General features: G+C 40.3%; 4 protein-coding genes across 4 annotated transcripts; all 4 read right to left on the bottom strand.

Moving 5' to 3' along the window:
• Positions 1-5,625: 5,625 nt before the first annotated feature.
• Positions 5,626-6,114, bottom strand: LOC122010815. Its single transcript, XM_042567288.1, has one exon. It carries the CDS (start codon positions 6,112-6,114, stop codon positions 5,626-5,628), a length of 489 nt encoding a protein of 162 aa, XP_042423222.1.
• A 138-nt stretch (positions 6,115-6,252) lies between these two features.
• On the bottom strand, positions 6,253-7,424 carry LOC122010814. Its single transcript, XM_042567286.1, has 4 exons — positions 7,317-7,424; positions 6,966-7,218; positions 6,536-6,763; positions 6,253-6,446 (listed from the first exon to the last, which is right to left on the bottom strand). Exons 1-4 carry the CDS (start codon positions 7,422-7,424, stop codon positions 6,253-6,255), a joined length of 783 nt encoding a protein of 260 aa, XP_042423220.1.
• Positions 7,425-14,995: 7,571 nt separating this feature from the next.
• On the bottom strand, positions 14,996-16,486 carry LOC122009085 (putative U-box domain-containing protein 50). The gene is made up of 3 exons (XM_042565092.1): positions 15,966-16,486; positions 15,265-15,882; positions 14,996-15,190 (listed from the first exon to the last, which is right to left on the bottom strand). The coding sequence occupies exons 1-3, from the start codon at positions 16,260-16,262 to the stop codon at positions 15,017-15,019; spliced, it is 1,089 nt and encodes a 362-aa protein (XP_042421026.1). The 5' UTR covers positions 16,263-16,486; the 3' UTR covers positions 14,996-15,016.
• A 78-nt stretch (positions 16,487-16,564) lies between these two features.
• On the bottom strand, positions 16,565-18,094 carry LOC122010813 (putative U-box domain-containing protein 50). The gene is made up of 5 exons (XM_042567285.1): positions 17,935-18,094; positions 17,739-17,851; positions 17,544-17,671; positions 17,050-17,470; positions 16,565-16,723 (listed from the first exon to the last, which is right to left on the bottom strand). Exons 1-5 carry the CDS (start codon positions 18,092-18,094, stop codon positions 16,565-16,567), a joined length of 981 nt encoding a protein of 326 aa, XP_042423219.1.
• Between the last annotated feature and the right edge of the window lie 1,301 nt (positions 18,095-19,395).

Genomic DNA, 19,395 nt, shown 5'->3' with positions numbered 1-19,395 from the left:
CCTTGCTTGGTCACTAAGCATTGGACCAGCTCACTTCTTGGACACCAAGAAGAGCCTTACATTTGGATGGACTTGAGGCTATAATGAGGCTACGACAGGAACCTAGAGGAGAAATTAGTTTTGGCCTTCCGATGAGCTTGAGTATCCCGTGTTCGCCCCGAACACATAACTCAAGTTCATTGATAATAACTCATTCCACTAGAGAGTTATTATCGCACTACCGCACCAATCTCAAATTACATTATGGGCTCCTTCTTATCATGAGTGTGTTAGTCTCCTTGTGTTTAAGATAACAAATGTCCACTAATTAAGTAAGTTACTGACAACTCAATTAATATCTAGCTCCAAGAGTAGTACCACTCAATTTCATTGTCATGTCGGACTAAGTCCACCTGCAGGGTTTAACATGACAATCCTTATGAGCTCCTCTTGGGGGCATTCTCAACCTAGATAACTAGGACAAAGATTCCTTCTATAATCAACAACACACACTATAAGTAATATCATTTCCCAACTTATCGGGCATATTGATTTACCGAGCTAAACCTCACCCTTTGATAAGTCAAAAAATAAATATTAAATATATGTGCTTGTTATTATATTAGGATTAAGAGCACACACTTCCATAATAACTAAGGTCTAGTTCTTTTATTAAGTCAGTACAAAAAGAACTTACCTAAAATGGTCCTACTCAATATACTTAGAATGTACCAGTGTAATTTATTAATCAAGATAAAATAATACTTAATTACACTACGACTATTCTGATGGTTTGTTCCTTTCCATCTCAGTCGTGAGCAACTGTTTATAATTTATAGAGAACCGACAACATGATCTTCTGAGTGTGACACCACACTCCATGTTATCTACTATATAAATTAATTGAACAATTACATTTAACAAATAAATACAGATATTGACCAATGTGATTCTTTTATTTCAAAAATAAATGTTTACAAAAGTTAGGCTTTTAATATACACTCCAACACGCATGGGATGGGCACGGTCATGTCTTATAGACACGGCCGGGATAGACCAGATTGTACGGTCGTGCCGAATGGCACGACCTCTTCTTTCCTCCCCTCGGTCGGGCTCGCACGGCCGTGCCGAATGCACGGTCCAGGGCTTCCTCCTCTCTGATTCTCCTGCACGGTCGTGCCAAATGTCACGACCACTTTCCTCCTCTTCTCTGCACTAGCCACACGACCGTGCAAGGGTGCACGGCCGGTGGCTTCTATTTCTTTGCAAGCTCTGCACGGCCGTGCAGGGTCGCACGCCTACCTCCTTTAAGCACGGGATGACTCGTCCTCTTGCTGTTTTGGCTCCTCTGATGCCTCTACGCCCATGAAACGCTCATGGCCAGCTCGTGGAGATTATGCATATCCTGAAAATGAACACGAATTAAGTAGTGCTACTCGACTGAATCTACTTAAGGAAATAAAAGAAAATAAAATGGACAACGAAACATTAAATCAAAATGAAAAGAAAACCCTTGGGTTGCCTCCCAAGAAGCGCTTGTTTTAGGTCTATAGCTCAACCCCGTTTCAGTCAGTGAGGACTGAACTCGTTGGAGGACGACTCTCCTTCTAGGGTTGATGCTCCAGCCAGCGCCTTCAGTTTTGCTCGTGCAGGACAGATGTATTTCTCACTGCTTGCTGGAGGGGAACTCTCATAGAAATTGTACTTGTAAGATATCGCAAAATAAATAATAAATATTATTGGATGAAAAATCTTATTGGATTTTTCTGAAATTTTTAGAATTTTTTTTTAGATTTAAACAGAGTCCGTATGATCCGTTTTGAGGGGATGGATTCGGAGCTAGTTGGAGGCCTGTTTGGAATACCCTTAAAAGGGAGTTGATTAATTTCATTTAATCTACATTACCTAAGTATAAATTCTTTACCTAGGTTTAATTTCCGAACCATTCTCCTTCCCGATTTCTTTCCCCCTGCGCGCGAGCTCTCTGTGTCCCGAGCCTCACTAGCGACCGGTGATCTCCCTCTTCCCCTCCCGGCGTCGCCGGCGCGAGCAACCACCGAAGCTTTGAGGGGGAAGCAACTGGCCGATCTTTCTTCCTCTCTCATTTTCCCCTCTTCTACTTCCTCTCACGTGCACGGACGACCCGACGCCGACGGCTTCCCTGACGATCTCGTCCTCGCTGCGTCACTGGAGGAACGCCGCCGGATCTTGAAGATAATGAGGTTGTTCAGATCATATCTGGTGGAGTGCTTGTCTCTTCTACTGATCCTTGCGCGCGGTCGACAGCGATTGGAGGGATCCGAACTAGGGCACGGTGAGAAGCTTGATCCGCGACCCCAGCTCCTCAATCTGTTCCTCCTTATCGACTTGTCAACTAGAGGGTGGTCTATTGCTTCACAATCGGTGAAATGGAACAGGCGACATCATTTGGAGGTGACTGATTCAAGGTGGGTTTCATTTAGAACCTCAGGGATTCAAAAATCTTCTTTGATTGATCTTCTTGGTGATGTTATTCCTGTTCTGGATTGCAGGAAGGCTTCGGATCAAAGTAGTGGTGGATATCCTTGTTGTCGGTCACTGCCAATTCCAGTTCTTGGAGTTGTGGAGGTCTCGGCTGAAGAGTTAGGGATCTGTTGAGGTGAGTCGTATTGTGGATTAGGGTTTCAGCAAATCCTTTGTTGTATGATTGATCTTTTGGATTTATTCTTGGAAGAAATTGGTTATGGTGTGTTTATAGCTTCTGGACAGTGGGTGTAGAGCTGTGAGGTACTGGATTTGGCTGCCTCATCTCAAGGTGAGTGCATTCCAGTGATGTACTTCTGATTTTTTTATTAGTATGTTACGCAATTAGGTTTTCTATGGGTTGTAGGGCTTTGTGCTTGCTTAGATGTATGAGTGGTGTGATATGGATTGAATGAATTATTGTGGATTAAGGATTAAGATTTTACTTCTAGTTGTAAGTATTGTTTTGGCTAATTAGTTGTTGATGGATTGATTGATTATCGGATGTGGCGAATTGGTAATTAAGAAATAGATTTGTTATTGAATTAAATGATTGTGTTGATTGAGGATTATTGGAGTTGTTGGATGATGATAATGAGTTAGGTGAGTTGGATTTAAGAAGTGTTGATTAGTGAGTTTTGGATTGATTAATATATTGTATATTTTGTTTGGATCTAGAAGGAGTTGGATTAAGGATTATTTGGAGGATCAATCAGAGATCAAATTTGAGTGGAGTTATCCAATTGGGATAGAGATTTTATTTAGCTATTTTAATTCTTATGAATTTAGCTAAATAAAATATATATATTGATTGATGCAGGCCTTTTATATGGGATGATCATCACGATGGGGGATTTATTCTGGACACGATCTACGTATCAAGGCGGGTATTTCTTCCTTGGCCTCTATGTAGTTTTTCTTGTACTTAGTGCATGGTTTTTATTGGATGAATTAGGTTACTTTACCTTATATCGTGTTCGGTTGCTGTTTTTCCTGCTTGTTACTTTTGCTTGAGCTTAGAGATGATCTATTTAATTCATATATAGTCTCAATTCTTGATATCTACTCTGTTGTGATTTCACGTGTAGAGTATGTCTTGTAGGGATTGTTGGGTTGTTGGTATTACCATGCTGATTGAGTATATGATGTGGACTGTACATAGGTGGGTATGTGTTATAGGAGTCATCTTGTTGACCGTGCATTTACATGTGGTGTGTACATACGTATTTGTCATGTACTTTTGGAGGAGTTGTGTTGATTGTATGTTTGGGGTATATACACATGTCTGTTGTGTTTTTACTGGAGGATACATGTTGATTGTACTTATATTTTGTGTGCATGTGTCTGGTGGGATTATTGGAGATTTTTGGTTGATTATATATGTGTAGTGTGTACATATGTTTGGTGGAATACGTGGAGGTATCATGACGATTATACTCTTGTTGGAGGTATTTATGAGGTTTGGGGTTGTTGCATGGATGATGATTATATATATATATATATATATATATATATATATATCATGTTCATCATTCATTGCATCTGATGACCATTATCTCCCTTGTGGTTGAGAGAGTCATCAGTTGGTTTGGGAATAGCACCGCACACTCGGCCACTCATGGGTAGTGGTAGTTGGAGCAGTTGCTGCTAGTCCTGTCGTGCCACCCGGTCACGAGGTTTTTGTGAGATCCGGCGTTGTGAGCAGTCAGGGACCCTGATGTTATGTAGCTAGATAGCTATTAGCGGACTGTCCACCTCAACCACTATATAGTGGGTTGGAGGGTAGTACAGTCGTCACAGACCCAAGCCTCTCGGTCATACAGGGGTCGTGGTATCTAGAGAGGTGGCGGGGGTGACCATGTAGCATGCATGCACTTTTGCATATGATGCGCGGTGCATCTAGGGGGATATATCTGCATACATGCCTAGTAGATACTAGTTGCATGTGATTGTGATTTGTTGCATTTGATTGAGCTATGGTTGTTGCATATGGTTGTCATGCTGCATACATGTAATTTATTTTACATGTATATGCAGTCGTATTTATATTGCACAGGTGTCATGGGTACGTCTGTTGCAGATCCGGTGAGTTTACTGATCATTTTACCATGTGTTGATTCCAGATTGGGTATGTATCTGTCATTATGTTAGTTGTGGTATGTACAGTTTATATATCAGGTTATTATGTCAGATATATTTAGGTGCATTGATTATGATACTATGTTCATGTTCTTTATTCCCTACTGAGACTGTATACTTGTGATCTCCATGTTTGTTTATGGATCATGCACTATCTTGTCTATTACCCGCTGAGTTACCTATACTCACCACCGCATGTATACATTTATGTTCTTAGGTAGCTTGTAGATGGTTGGTGTCGCTCGGAGTATCCTGTCTGCCGGGTCCTACATCACATCCGAAGATCGTGCTTGTTTTCTTTTGTATATTCTTTTCTTATTTTTGGCATTGTATTTGTGTTTAGCCATGTGGCTATCTTATTCTCTTGGTGTTGTATTTGTGTTTAAGCCGTGCCGGCATGCATTGTATTTATTTGGTTTGTGTGGGCCTTCTTTCGTTTTTTCGCTGTATTTTTAGTACAGCCGTGTGAGTTGTATTATATATAACTGCGTGGTTGTGATTGTTTCATTCCAGCCGTGTGGGTTGTGATTATAACTGCGTGGTTGTGTATATATTCCAGCCGCATGTGGCTGATGTATATTTTGTTTGTACTTATGTTTCTTATTGACACCGGTACAGGGGAGATGTTGTCGGATTTTTGTCTGGCAGAGACTCCATTGGGGGCGTGACAATACTCCCCTTCTTTGTATGTGCTGATTTTTTGTGAGAATTTTCCTGGGAAGAGGGGTTGCATATGGAAGAATTGGACAAATCAAATTCAATCTTTCCCTTACCGATTTCCAAGGACAATTTATGGCTTTTTACATCGATGATGGCCCCAGCCGTGGCAAGGAATGGTTTTCCAAGGATGATCGATATCTTGGGATCTTCCTCCATGTCCAAGATAATGAAGTCTGTAGGAACTATGCATCCACCTACTTTAACTGGCACATCCTCCACTATTTCCATCGGGTACTTGCATGAATGGTCAGCTAGTTGCAGTGTCATCGTGGTCAATTTAATGTTCTAGAAACCCAGCTTCTTGTATAGAGAGTACGGAAGGAGGCTGACACTAGCTCCCAAGTCACAGAAAGCTCTTGGTATAAGTTCAGAACCAATTTTCCACTGTATGGAGAAACTTCCTGGGTCTTGAAGCTTGGGTGGAGGATTCGCCATAAGGAGGGCACTGTAATTCTCTGTCAGTGCTTCAATCTCGAAGTCGCCCTTCTGCCTTCTATTAGATAAGATTCCCTTTAAAAATTTCACGAACTTCGACATCTGGTGCAGCGCATCTAACAATAGTACTTCAACGTAGATCTCTTTGACCTTTTTCAGAAACTGGTGGAACTCTTCATCCCTTTGGGATGCTATAAGCTTCTGAGGAAAAGGAATTGTGCGATTTTGTGGGGTAGTCTGGAGAGCTTCTTCAATTTTTTTAGTAACCACTTCTCCATCCCTGTTTTGCGTCTGATTGGGCATTAAGTGAGTGGGTTCCTTTTCTGAGTCAAGCTCCATCTGAGTCATGATTTGGGGGTTTCCCACAGTACGTCCGCTCCGCAGCTCAATGCGATTGCAATGTTCCACCGGATTTAAATCTGGTTTCCCTGGGAATGTACCCTGTGCTCTCGAGACGGACTGAGCTATCTGGGCTATCTAGCTGTCTTGCATCTTCTGGTGTTTTTCTGAGTTCTCCAGCCTCTGAGTCAGTTGTTTGATCTCGCTCCTCATCTCCTTTTGCTCCGAGAGAGCTTTCTCAAGCATCTTTTCAATCCTAGACAGCTGTGTAGGTTGCTGTTGTTGATGAGTCTGCTGTTCAGGTTGGTAGGTCTGATGTGTTGGCCCTGGTCCTGATTATTTCGGTATGAAAAGTTGGGGTGGTTCCTCCATCCAGGGTTGTATGTGTTGGAGTATGGATTGTTTTGCCTCTGATTGTAGCCTGTTATTGCATCGCATTGCTCAAGTTGATTTATCTGTGCCTGCATTGGCCCAAGGGGGCAAGTGTCTTGAGCGTGGTCCACACTTCCGTAGATGTCGCAAGCACAAACTATTGCATTAACTGTGTTGCTACCCATGGCTTTAAATTTCTTAGTCAGGGCGTCCAACTTCGCAGACATGAGTGTGAATGCATCCACCTCGAATTTTCCTAACGCCTTCATCTGATTTTCTGAGAAAGCACCACCAGGTCTCTCAGATGCCCACTGATGGTGGTTTAGTGCCACATTCTCTATTATCTCTTCAGCTTCATCAAGGCTTTGTTCATCAGTGCTCCTCCTAACCCAGAATCCAATGATACCTTCGTGTGATAATTTATTCCATTGTAGAAGGTGTGTAGAACCAGCCACTTCTCAAGGCCATGATGGGGGCACTGTCTCTGCATGCTCTTAAATCGGTCCAGGCTTCAAATAGGGATTCTGAGTCTATCTGCTTGAAGCTGGCAATCAAGTTCCTCATGTGGGCAGTCTTGCTCAGGGGGTAGAACTTGTCTAAGAATTTTTGCTCACATTGCTCCCAAGACGATATGTTATTTGCTGGTAGAGAATTCAGCCACTGCTTGGCCCCGTCTTTCAGAGAAAATATGAAAAGAAGCAGTCTCACCGATTCTGGAGGAACCTCATTCACCTTCATCGTGCCACAGATTTCATAAAACAGTTCTAGATGATGATTCGAGTCTTCGTGTGACCCCCTCTGAATTGATTTCGCTGGACCATATGGATTACTGCGGGCTTGATCTCAAAGTTGTCAGCATCGATGGATGGTCGGGTGATATTGGATTGGACCCCTCGTGCACATGGTGCCGCATAATCTTTCAGCAGTTTATCGGCCATTCCTGAGGGTTCTTTTGCTGCTTGGAAAGCTTTCTGTAAATTTCTACTCCTCAAAAAGGTCCTGTCAATCTCTGGATCAAATGGTAACAGTTGTCCTGAAAGGTTAGCTCTACGCATGCAAAAGAAAAGAGAACAAGATAGAAAATATGACAACAAGAAAAAAAAATGAATGCAGTAAGGAAGAAGAGTGAAAATATTTTATTATTAGTAGATTTTTTTATGCAGAGAATAAAGAAAACAAGCTTAGTCTAATCCAATATGACTTAGCTAGTGTTATGGATGTAGTCCCCGGTAACGGCGCCAAAAACTTGTTACGCTTCCGCAAGTGCATGGATTCGTCGTCAGTAATAAAAATATCGATCCCACAGAGACTGGCTATAAGCACTAGCAATCACTCACTTATGGTTAGCTAGACTACCAATGGTCTTGATCAGGCTAAGGGAAAAGAAAGGTCGAGGGAGAGAGTCATGAGTCGCAAGGTCGAAATATTCACTTGGTGATGAGGAGTTCTAGGGGGTCGGTTTCGTCATGGCAGTATTGATGTGTCTCAGTTTGTCTTTCTCTCGTTGTCCTTATTCCTGCTATTGCCGGAAGCTAAACGGGTATTCTCAAGTGTCAGAATAGGATAATGCCCTAAGAAGTCCTGTCACGATTTACCCCTGTCACTAGGACACCTCGGCAAATCTTGAGGACATAACTCTAATTGGTAAATTAAGAATAGTGAGTAGAGCTAAGCCTGGTCTCTCGCTCCCTTGGGGAGAATCTGCCTTCCTCTCAAGGAGTTATCCTAGATGTCCGTGAATGGGTTACCCCTGTCACTAGGGCCCCTCGGGTATGCGATCTAGAGGTAATCCTCTACGAGGCTGACAAGTTCTTCATAATCAAAAGTTAGCAATTGAAATAAAGCATGAAAGTTCATCCAACAAGTATAAACACAATACGAGTTTTACATCAATCCGTATCACGACTACTCCCTAGTCCCAGAACAAGGGATCTACTCCATGAATGCTAGAGAGATATCCGAAAATATAGTATAGACAAACATATAATTCTTAGTAAGAAGGAATAAGCTTATCGGGTGTCGAAGAGTGGCCTTCGGATCCAACTCTCAGCTTCTGGAGTCGATGTGGTGGTGGAAGTTCGCTGAACGGCGGTCCAAAGCGGTGTAGAATTGCTCTAAGATCTTTTTCTCCCTCACGGCTCGCCTCCCCCTTGGCAAAAAGGGTTAAAACCCTTATATAGCCTTAGGGGTTGGCCATGGCGGCACGATCGTGTAAGGGTGGCACGACCGTGCCCTTCTCCGGTTCTGTGCGTGGTTGCACGGCCGTGCAGAGTCGCACGACCGTGTAGCCCCTGGGCTCTGTCTCCTGGGGCACGACCGTGCAGGGGTGCACGGTCGTGCAAATCTCCTTCTCTGCCTGGGGTGGCACGGCCGTGCAGGGTTGCACGGTCGTGTGCTGACTGGTCACTGTTTTGGTCGCACGGTCGTGCAGGGTTGCACGACTGTGTGCTCTTCCTCTCCTGTTTAGCCACATGGTCGTGCAGGGTTGCACGGTCGTGTTGTCTAGTTGGTTCCAGTGCATCAATACTTTCCGTTCTGACTTCAAAAAATCTTTCCTGTCAACATAAAACCAAACAAAGAGTAGATATCCGAATAAAACAATAGATATGATGAATACAAGATAAAAGATGCGATCATGTGAAGAATATATGTGCATAAGTCAAGTGAATGTGCGCTAAAACATGCGTATAAGATCATACTATTTGTGCACATCATTAAATTAAACCAAACTAAGTTAAGTTAAACTAAATCAAGTTAAACCAAATCCAGTTAAACTAAATCAAGTTATGGATGGGTGGATGCAAGACTTTATATAGAGGTTACAACAGGGACCTATAGGAGGAATTGGTTTAGGTCTCCTAATGGGCTTGGGCTTCCTGTGTTCAACCCGAACACTCAACCCAAGTCCATCAATAATAACTCATACCACTAAAGGATTATTATTGAACTACCGCACCAATCCCATGTTACAATATGAGCTCCTTCTTATCATGAGTGTGTTAATCTCCCCATGTTTAAGATATTATATGTCCGTTAATTAAATGAGTTACTGACAACTCAATTAATTAACATCTGATTCTAAAAGTAGTACCACTCAACTTTATTATCATGCCGGACTAAGTCCACCTGCAGGGTTTACATGATAATCCTTATGAGCTCCTCAAGGGGACATCATCAGTCTAAATAATTACGATACAGATTCCTTCTATAATCAACAATACACCATATAAATAATACTATCTCCCAACTTATCGATCCTATTGATTTAACGAATAAATCTCATCCATTGATAAGTTAAAGAAATAAATACTAAGAATACGTTCTTATTATTATATCGGGATTAAGATGACGCACATCCATAATAACAGAGGTTCTGTTCTTTTATGTAGTCAGTATAAATCGAACAACCTCAAATGGTCCTGCTCAATACACACATAGTGTACTAGTGTAATTTTATAGTCAAGACAGACTAATACCAATTACATTACAATCGTTCCAATGATTTGTCCCAATCCATCTTGGTTATGAGCTACTATTTATAATTTATAAGGAACCGATAACATGATCTTCTGTGTGGCACCACACACCATGTTATCTACAATATAAATTAAATGGACAACTGCATTGACATATATATAAATATAAAATGCAAACATTTGACTAAGGTGATTCTCATTTCAAAATATTTCAAAACAGATATTCATACAAAAGCTAGGCTTATAGTATACATCCCAACAGTTAAGTCGTTGTACGGACTTAAACAAGCGCCTAAACAATGGCACGAAAAATTTGACAAAACAATGCTGTCAAATTAATTCAAAATAAATGAATGTGACAAATGCATTTATGTCAAACACATACCTAAAGGTCATGTAATCGTTTGTATATATGTAGACGACATGCTTATAATGGGTAGTAATAATGAGCTAATCATGAGTACAAAGGAAATATTGACCAAGAATTTTGATATGAAAGATATGTGTCTAACAGATGTTATATTGGGAATTAAAATTCTCAGGACATCCGATGGGATAGTTTTGACACAATCCCATTATGTAGAGTCAGTGTTGAAAATGTTCAATGCATATTATCTCTCTACAGTAAAAACACCTATGGATCTAAGTCAACACTTAGCGAAAAACCATGGTGAGCCCATATCGCAATTGGAATATTCTCGGATAATAGGCAGTTTGATGTATCTTGCAAACTGCACACGTCCAGATATTGCTTGTGTGGTAAACAAACTGAGTCATTTTACGAGTAATCCAAACGACACCCATTGGAAAGCACTAATGCGAGTTCTTAGATATTTAAAATATACGATGAACTACAAATTACATTACGGAACATATCCCGTTGTCTTATAGGGATATTGTGATGCTAATTGGATAACAGATACGAAAGATTTCAAATCCACTAGTAGGTATGTATTCACAATCGATGGAGGAGCGATATCTTGGAAATCCATAAAGCAACACATGCATTGCTCGGTCAACTATGGAATCTGAGTTTATAGCACTAGACAAAGCAGAAGAAGAAGCTGAATGGCTGAGGAATTTCTTGGAAGATATTCCGAGTTGGACGAAACCTGTGTCCGCCGTACTTATACCTATGATAGTCAATCGACAATTGGAAAGACACAGAGTAGTATGTATAATGGTAAGTCTCGACATATACGTCGCAGGCACAATATCATTAGGCAGTTGATCTTGAATGGAGTAATTGCAATCAACTATGTCAAGTCGAAAGATAACTTGGAAGACCGTCTTACGAAGGGGTTAAGCCGAGATCAAGTATACTGCTCATTGAGAGGAATGTGACTAAAAATCTACAACTAAAATGACTGTAGCGGTAATCCAACCTTGTTGACTGGAAATCCTAAGATCTTGATTCAATAGGGCAACGAAATTACAGAAGTTGTATTATAGCACATGAGATATATTATCTCTATCTCAATCCTAGGATGAACTTGTGCTATCCTACCACATGTAGTGAGGTTAAGCGTATGCTTTTAATGACTTTTATACCTTTATAAGTGGAGTATGGTAGGAAACTCTTGATAGAAGTGTCACCTATGTAAGTGTGAAGACTGGTCGCTTTATTGAAACACTCATGAATCTAAGATGATGTCCATGACCAAAACGGAATCAACTATGAGAACCAAAAGTAGGTGAGATAAGTCTCTGTGTGGGTGTTATTGTCTTAGTATACACAAACAGCTGAGCAATTCAAAACATCACGTTCACTGTGCAACCTAGTATGCTCGATAGCATTCCACTACTTGAAGATTCAAAGCCACAAGCTACCTCTCCCGATGTATTAACTTATTGATTATATTGAACTCTCCTTAGGTGATAACATGCATGCATTAAATTTCATTTATGTGGGGGATTGTTAGAAATTATAAATGAGAAATTAAAAGGTTTAAGTGTATTTTGGATAGTTAAAGGGTGACATCTTATGAAGAGGTAGTGTGCCTTTTAGGAAAGGATGCGATCCACTTCAAAATGGATGGATGAGATCTAATTGAACCAAGAGGTTCTTATACCCCTTCATTTAGTATAAATAAAGTCCCTCAGATCTCATTTCACTTACTCAATTCCTTCCAAGCAAAGCAAGCATTGCATTCCATACTTACATTGGAGAGTTCGAGAAGCCATCTTCGGTTCAGAGGTCTTGCGATTTGCAGTGTTGCTATCGCAAGATAAAGTCGTTGTATCTTTGGAGACAATTACCGGGTTCCATGAGCACCGTGTGTGGAGCAAATTCACCTTAAAGAAATAGAGTCTAACTCTAATCTCGAAATTTGCCAAAACGATGATATATTGTCATTCTGTCTGTACTCAGATTGCACCAAAACAAATATTCTAATAAGTATAAAACTAGTCAAGTGTTTAAAGTACCTTGAGTGGATATAAAAAGAATGCATAAGCTTAGAATTTTGAGACTAATTACAAAGTTTGAATTTTTATACTAAAAAAACTAAATAAATATAATTAAGGGATTATGAGAATAGTAACTAATTCAGACATTTAATGACTACATCGAGTGTTGAAAAAGATAATCTAATGATTTTAGTTTTGAAAGTTAAATAGATGTTAGGATATGTGTGAATTTAAACAGAAAGATGGTTGGATATAAGGTGCCCCACGTGAACGGGTGATTGGTTTAATTAGGATAAGATTTGGTGCATAATTAATATCTCTTATCTCACTTCTCCTTAATCTTAATCACACAATGCTGGTTCCCGGGTTATGGTGTCACAGTAAGATATTTAAATTATCATCCAAATATCCAATATTTGATCTCAGTTATGACATATTTGTAAGAATTTTTCTTTCAAATGAAGAACTCAACCAAAGGATGCTGGGGCTAGTCGTCGCTCGCGTTTTCCGATTTATCCTACAGGTGACCAATGGAAAACTTTTATAGAACCAAACCGATCACCTCTGGAATAATTAATGAGGCCAACTATGTTTATCATTTTTTTTAATCACACAATGCCTCCTTTCTTCAATTTTAGTGTACCCTATTCACAAACATAACTCATCTCTCCTTTCATCCCTTATTGTTACTCATCGCTGCCCACGACTTAGCCTGCATCGACTCCTCGTGCATAACCTACCACCGTGGCATGACCACATGAGTAGTCCATCATGGTCGTTGGGTGATTCTATGTGATTAGCTTGCTATCATCAATCGCTCGTTGCCATCCCCATTGTAGCCCCTTTCCCTAGTGTGTATACCTCTCTCACATGCTTGACTCTTCAAGTTGTCATTCTTCCTCCTAAAATGTACGATATGTATGATCGCTAAATATTTAGACATTTATGGTGGTAAAAGACGAATATCTTTGTCTCCAGTGCCCCCATCAACCTGTCCCAGGGCCATATATATATATATTTCAATCCATAATTTTCTAATATTGTAATAATTGACTGGTGCATAAAAGCTTTAAGGCACACTATAACATATTTCATAGATTTCGATCTTTATGCATTCTCTTGCCTATATGATTGTTTTTTATTTATTATTATTTTTTATATATTTTTTTATGTTTGAGTTGTTTGTGTGCCTTTTTTTTTTGCTAGCATACGTGTTAGTCGTTAATTGATTCATCGTTAATTTTACCCGTGGGCAAAAAAAAACCAATACGAGGCACAACAAACTTTCTATCAATGCAGGGTGTCGAAAAGAAAGAGACTCATTCAGTCTATATATACAATTTTATCATGCATTATAAACGAGTATTTTGCAATTTAAATCTGTAATTTTTAGATCATACTAGTAATTTTATCGTTTAGTTAAAACTCCCATTCATAAAGAAAAGATATATTATTATTAATAAGAATTTGGACCTTTAAAAATTAACTCTCAATTGATTCAATTGATAAAGTTTAAAATTAAATTACGTTAATATTTTTATTTCTTTTAAAATAATTTTAAAATTTATTACATAATTTAATTTTTATTACCTATATCACTCCTTCTCGCCATCTTAATACTCATCGATTTTTTTTACTATAATTTTTAATTTTTTATCCTTTTTATATCATAACACATCAATTTATCTATTTCAATTTTACATATATCAATCGTATCAATCCATCTAGGGCTATAAACAAGTCGAGCCGAGCCGAGTCAAGCTTTGGAGTGTTCAAGCTTGTTTGATAAGATAACCGAGCCGAGCCGAGCCGAGCCGAGCCGAGCTTAAAATGAACCAAGCTTTTGAAATGAGTGTTCAAACTTGGCTTGATTTATTTTTTTATGAGCTTGAGCTTGTTTGAAGCTTGCCTTGAGCTTGGTTCGTTTAGATGTTATCAAGCTCTCAATTCAAGCTTGGTTTGAGCTTGGTTTGAGCTTGGTTCGTTTAGATGTTATCAAGCTCTCAATTCGATTTTGGCTTGAGTTTGGTTCGAGATTGGCTTGAGCTTGGTTCGTTTAGATGTTATCAAGCTCTCAATTCAAGCTTGTTTGATTGTTTGAAACTTTTAATTGTTTGATTGGTTATTAAGATTGATAATTTAAATTTATTTATTTATTTTATTTTATTTTATTGTTTATTTAGCATATTGAAAAGAATTTTATTAATAAATATTGTTCGTGAACATTGTTCACGAACGTTGTTCATGAACATTGTTCACGAACGTTGTTCACGAACGTTAACGAGCTGAACACATATGTGTTCAAGCTTATTTGTTTAGCTTAACGAGCTGTTCAAGCTTATTTGTTTAATTAATCTAATGTATATTGAACGAACATAAACAAGCTCTTACCAAGCCGAACACCAAGCTTGTTCAAGAACGCTTGATTCATTTACAGCCCTAAATCCATCTATATCTCATCATATGATTAATAATCTAATTTTTAAATCATTTTCATATTAAAGTTTTATAAAATAAATTATAATTAAATAATATTATTTAATTATTTAATAGTAAATATTTATTTTATATAATTTATGTATATTAATGCGGATGCACAATCACTAATTTATATGAAAATTGAAAATACTTCATCGAATGCTTTCTTATTTCCAACTGCTTATGAGAGAGCGAAGAGCGTAATTAGGCGTCAGATTGGTGTGCTTCAGTTTCAAGTTTGTCATGGGCGAAGTCTCGTGCCCACTCTCCAACCACCCCTTTATCGCATCGTGCTCATACGAGAATCCATCCGCTGCCACGTGTGGGTTCTCCATTATTTCCTGAATTAATATCTCACAAAAATTATTATTATTGTTTCATTTTATTCATTATTATGGATAAGACTTTTATGTACCTGAAGTATCGGACAGAAACAGGCGGAAGAAGGTTCCAGAAGCATCGCTTCCTCTCCTTCGCGCTCTCGCCTTCTCATCTCATCCTCCGCCCGCTTCTTCAGATCCTCCAGCTCCCTCGCGATCTCGGCCGTCCGTTCGCGTCCCTCGCCTGCTCCCGCGGCGCAACGTACCCCGACGTCCGCGAACTCCGCCGCGAGATCCGCCGGCCAATCGCCCGCCGCCGGGTCCGCCAGCCCCATCGAGTCCTCCTCCGCGGAGGCCGATTCCCTCCCCGCCAGAAGCTGGAGGACGAGCTCGCCGAGCGCAGCTACGTCGGCAGCCAAAGGAGGGGGAGAGGAGGAGCAGGGGAGCAGGCCGATTAGCTTGACGGAGAGGTGACGGTCTAAGAGGACGCGGGTGGCGCAGAGGCGGCCGTGCGCAGATCCGGAGGCGTGGAGGAAGCTGAGGGCGGAGGCGACCTCGGAGGCGATGCGGATGCGTTCGTGCCAGCGGAGGATCGGGAGGGCGTCGCGTACGCTGCCGCCGGGGGCGAACTCGAAGACGACGCATCGCTGCTCCTCGCACGCGCCTATCACGTGGAGGATATTTGGGTGTCGGATCCAGCTCAGCAGATCCACCTACGCATCGACGACGAATACAAAAGGTGAAACAGACTATGCGTCCTATCGGGCCGAATCCATAAAAACAAAAGTCCGATTACCTCCGCCCTAAACTTCTCCGCAGTCGCCGTCGAGAACTCCACCGAGAACTTGACGGCGACGTCGATGTGGCAGATCTTAGCCCTATAAACGGTGCTTCTCTCCCCGGCGCCGATCTGAAAGTCGCCGGAGAACCCCCCGGTGGCGTCTCTGATCTCGTCGGTGGTGAAGTCCCTGTAGGGCTTGTGCCACAATTTGGAGAGTTCTCTCAGCTTGCACTGCTCGATCTGATGGCGGATGGCGTCTCTCTTTCGGCGAAGGGCCTCCGCCCTGCGCTCCATCTCGCTCTTCTCCCTCATGGCCTTCGCCAGTTGCGTCTCGAACCATGAGTTCTCCAAATCGAACTCTTCAAGTCTGGTCCTGAGCTCGGCCTCAAGCTCTTTAACGGCTTTGAGCTCGCCCTCGATGTGGTGGATGTCGCCGGTGGTCTCCGACACGCGTTGTCTTACAACCTCCAGCTCTTCCTCCAAGCGATTTTGCTGGGCTTTCTCTTTGCTAATTTGTGCCTCCAAATCCTCAACCTGTAAGTATTAAAGCTTGAATGATTGTTTTTACCAAAATAAAACTTAATTAAAACCATATGATACCGTATGTTAATTGCTTAATTAATTACCTTTTGATTGCAAATGGATATCGCCCACTCGGCTTTACTGCGTCTCTCAGCTTGGGCCTTTGCTTCTCTACGCTTCTCCTCCAGCATCTTCTCCGTTTCCTCGATCTTTGTTTCCAAGAATTGTTTGCTCAGTGGGTTGATGGTTTCCTGCAAATTAGTATATTTAATGTGACTGAGCCAGCCTCAGAATGTTATATTATTCCTTGCAAATTCGAAAGAAAGTTTGTCTTTATAAGAAGTGGATTAGTTACGGCAGTAATTGTTCAAACTACACGCCCATTAGTTAATCATCAGACCTTTGAACTGGTAATCAGATGTTAGTGAAGCAGGTGTCTCACTTTGACCAAGCACTAGTGTTAGCCTTCTCTACTTTAGTAGCATAATATTACAAGATGAGAGTTAACTGTATGATCCTCCATGTAACTGGATTAGTCATAGCAAGAAAAACTACTAATTTGGTTTTGCACACTTACCATCTCATTTTCTGTTGTTCCTTCTCTGTGTTGGCATGTCAAGCTAACAGTGTTGTTTTCTTCCCTTTCTTGATCGTCTCCTTCGTTATTATACAATGTTTGCAAATAGGAGACATAATTCTCAACTTCGTCGTATGGGTCTGTCGAGCTCTTAGAACTTGGTGATACTTGAGTTGAACACCCACTGTGATTGTTACATTCTACATCCTCAGTAAATTTCTTGCTTAGCAAACCTTTTAAACCTCTTTTTTCCTTTGACATCTTTCTGAGATCACCGAGAACTACTCCATCTTCATTTTCCACACATCCTTTTTCATGGTTAAAGAAGATTAACTTCTCTCCGCAAACTACAAATAGCTCACATTGCTCTGGTTTACGCTTATGGACAGAATAGGCGACACTAAAGTCATACTTGTTTTTCCTGTTAAGATCATATAATCTAGTAATCTCATTTTTAGTGTAGGAAGCAATGCAAACATTAGCATGATACTTACCATGCTAATGACTTCGTCACTGTTACATTCATCACTAGTTCCATCATTCCCAGATCAGAAATTAAACCAATGATTATCTCATCGAGTGGTTCATCAAATCGTTCGATCCTCATGACATCTACTTTCACCTGCAAGGTTGCAGATGGGAAATTAGATAGGAAGTACTGAATAACATGCGTCTGAAGGTGGCCAAACCTGTGAGCACAAAGCCATGTACTTTTTCAAGTCCTTTTCGGCTGCCTCCTGCTCGTTTGCTCTCAAAGCCCACAGCATCTCTTCATTTACCGAGCTGATCGGTAAAACTCCAACTAAACACAGGATCAGGAGAACATATACATTAGAATATAACCAAAAAAAATTGTATTTGGTATGGAATTTTGTCCCTCCTCACTTGGAGTGTTAATTAAATCCTTAGATTTAATAAGGACTTGGAGGATGACAATTGTGACAGGTTGGTCGGACCACTTGCTTATCGCCCACCTTATCAACCCAGAGCCCTGCTGAACGTCCTTCCCCACAACAACATGAACCTTTTCTTGAAATGAAGCCATTGTTGCTGATTCTCAACACAACCTTTTCCTTTGATTGATAGCAACTATCGATCTAATGAAACCATGGTTTTATGGTTGTGAGAAGACTTATGGGTAGTGTTTGGAATTTGGTGACATGCTTCAAAATTGTCAAGAATCTTTTGAGCATCTATGGATCTACAAGAATGGGGGTTACAAAACCAATGATGGACGTAGTTTGTCACTTTCAACACTAGTAAAGAAGCATTATTTTCTTTAAATACTAGTACAATTTAAAGGATTGCCTCCAATGTTCAGTAATTGATAGACTTTGATTTCGCCAACTCGCCATCTTTTGTATGCCATGTTTCCAGAAAGTAAGTTATTAGAGTTGATGTTAGAAACGATTTCTCTTTGTCAGCACAATAATCTTACTGTATTTTGATCAAATGAACAAATTTTGACTGGGTGAAGAATCAAACCTCGGAGGAAACAGACTACAAGTTAGCTGGAACCAAGCGAGTAAATATCCTTGTGTTTGTCCTCAATTATTGAAGGTTAACTACCCAATGAGTAAATATTCTTCACTAAATATGTAGCTTGACAATTCTATGTTTGCTTCTAGAACATTTTTAGGAATAAGGAGCGAGATTTCTATGGTGGCAAAAGGTGAAGCTGTCATCTTAGTGGTTCTCTAAGACAGCCCACACACTTTGAAAGAGAATAAATCATGAGGGTTTATTCACCCTTAGGTGAGCGGCCTTCTAGAAAGGGGCACGAGACCATCTAAAGCAGAATTTGTACCTGTCGGGAATCAAACTATGCATCTCTGGTGGCCGGCAAGCTCTGCCCGAGTATCAACTTGGCTATGCGCGCAGGGACTAAATCCCTCAATCAATCAGGGTCTCCAATAGTCTCATCTATCTCAAAGGACACTGACTATTAGAATCTATTGCTGGTGATGTCAAAATATCCATAACTTTCTCAGAATTTGATGAATGAGAAATCTTGACTTAAATAGCAAATACAATTTCTTTATCAATCAATATGAAACTTAGCAAGCACTGATAACATGTTTAGGCGAGTAATTTTCTTATTGAGTTATGCCAAGGATTACAAATCTTTTCAAATGCGCATAATGTTTTATGTTGATATTGACTTTGATCAAGTGCAAACTATCGATTTAGGATTACTTAACCATCGGTAGGTAATTTTTCGTTGCTTAGACTTGATAATTTGACACCAAGGTAAGTGTCAAACTCTCTTGTTAACTTACTTGAAATTTACTTTATAATGCATTCTGCCCAAATTACATAAATAAATATATTTAATCATTAAGTTAG

Source organism: Zingiber officinale, chromosome 8A (assembly GCF_018446385.1).
Source record: "Zingiber officinale cultivar Zhangliang chromosome 8A, Zo_v1.1, whole genome shotgun sequence".
In the NCBI taxonomy this organism is placed as follows: domain Eukaryota; kingdom Viridiplantae; phylum Streptophyta; class Magnoliopsida; order Zingiberales; family Zingiberaceae; genus Zingiber; species Zingiber officinale.
This window is presented reverse-complemented; position numbering and strand designations above follow the sequence as displayed.

What these genes read in the sequence shown, in the direction of transcription:
- LOC122010815 (XM_042567288.1), bottom strand. Translation starts at nt 6,114, where the DNA reads ATGGAGCTTGACTCAGAAAAGGAACCCACTCACTTAATGCCCAATCAG.
- LOC122010813 (XM_042567285.1), bottom strand. Translation starts at nt 18,094, where the DNA reads ATGGCTTCATTTCAAGAAAAGGTTCATGTTGTTGTGGGGAAGGACGTT. An exon ending in ACATGGCTTTGTGCTCACAG is followed by an intron (nt 17,672 to 17,738) that starts GTTTGGCCACCT and finishes GCAACCTTGCAG; the next exon opens with GTGAAAGTAGATGTCATGAG. An exon ending in GTGACGAAGTCATTAGCATG is followed by an intron (nt 17,471 to 17,543) that starts GTAAGTATCATG and finishes TGATCTTAACAG; the next exon opens with GAAAAACAAGTATGACTTTA.
- LOC122009085 (XM_042565092.1), bottom strand. Translation starts at nt 16,262, where the DNA reads ATGAGGGAGAAGAGCGAGATGGAGCGCAGGGCGGAGGCCCTTCGCCGA. An exon ending in CGGAGAAGTTTAGGGCGGAG is followed by an intron (nt 15,883 to 15,965) that starts GTAATCGGACTT and finishes GTCGATGCGTAG; the next exon opens with GTGGATCTGCTGAGCTGGAT. An exon ending in GTTTCTGTCCGATACTTCAG is followed by an intron (nt 15,191 to 15,264) that starts GTACATAAAAGT and finishes ATATTAATTCAG; the next exon opens with GAAATAATGGAGAACCCACA.
- LOC122010814 (XM_042567286.1), bottom strand. Translation starts at nt 7,424, where the DNA reads ATGGCCGATAAACTGCTGAAAGATTATGCGGCACCATGTGCACGAGGG. An exon ending in ACTTTGAGATCAAGCCCGCA is followed by an intron (nt 7,219 to 7,316) that starts GTAATCCATATG and finishes GGCACGATGAAG; the next exon opens with GTGAATGAGGTTCCTCCAGA. An exon ending in GCAATGCGATGCAATAACAG is followed by an intron (nt 6,447 to 6,535) that starts GCTACAATCAGA and finishes CGAAATAATCAG; the next exon opens with GACCAGGGCCAACACATCAG.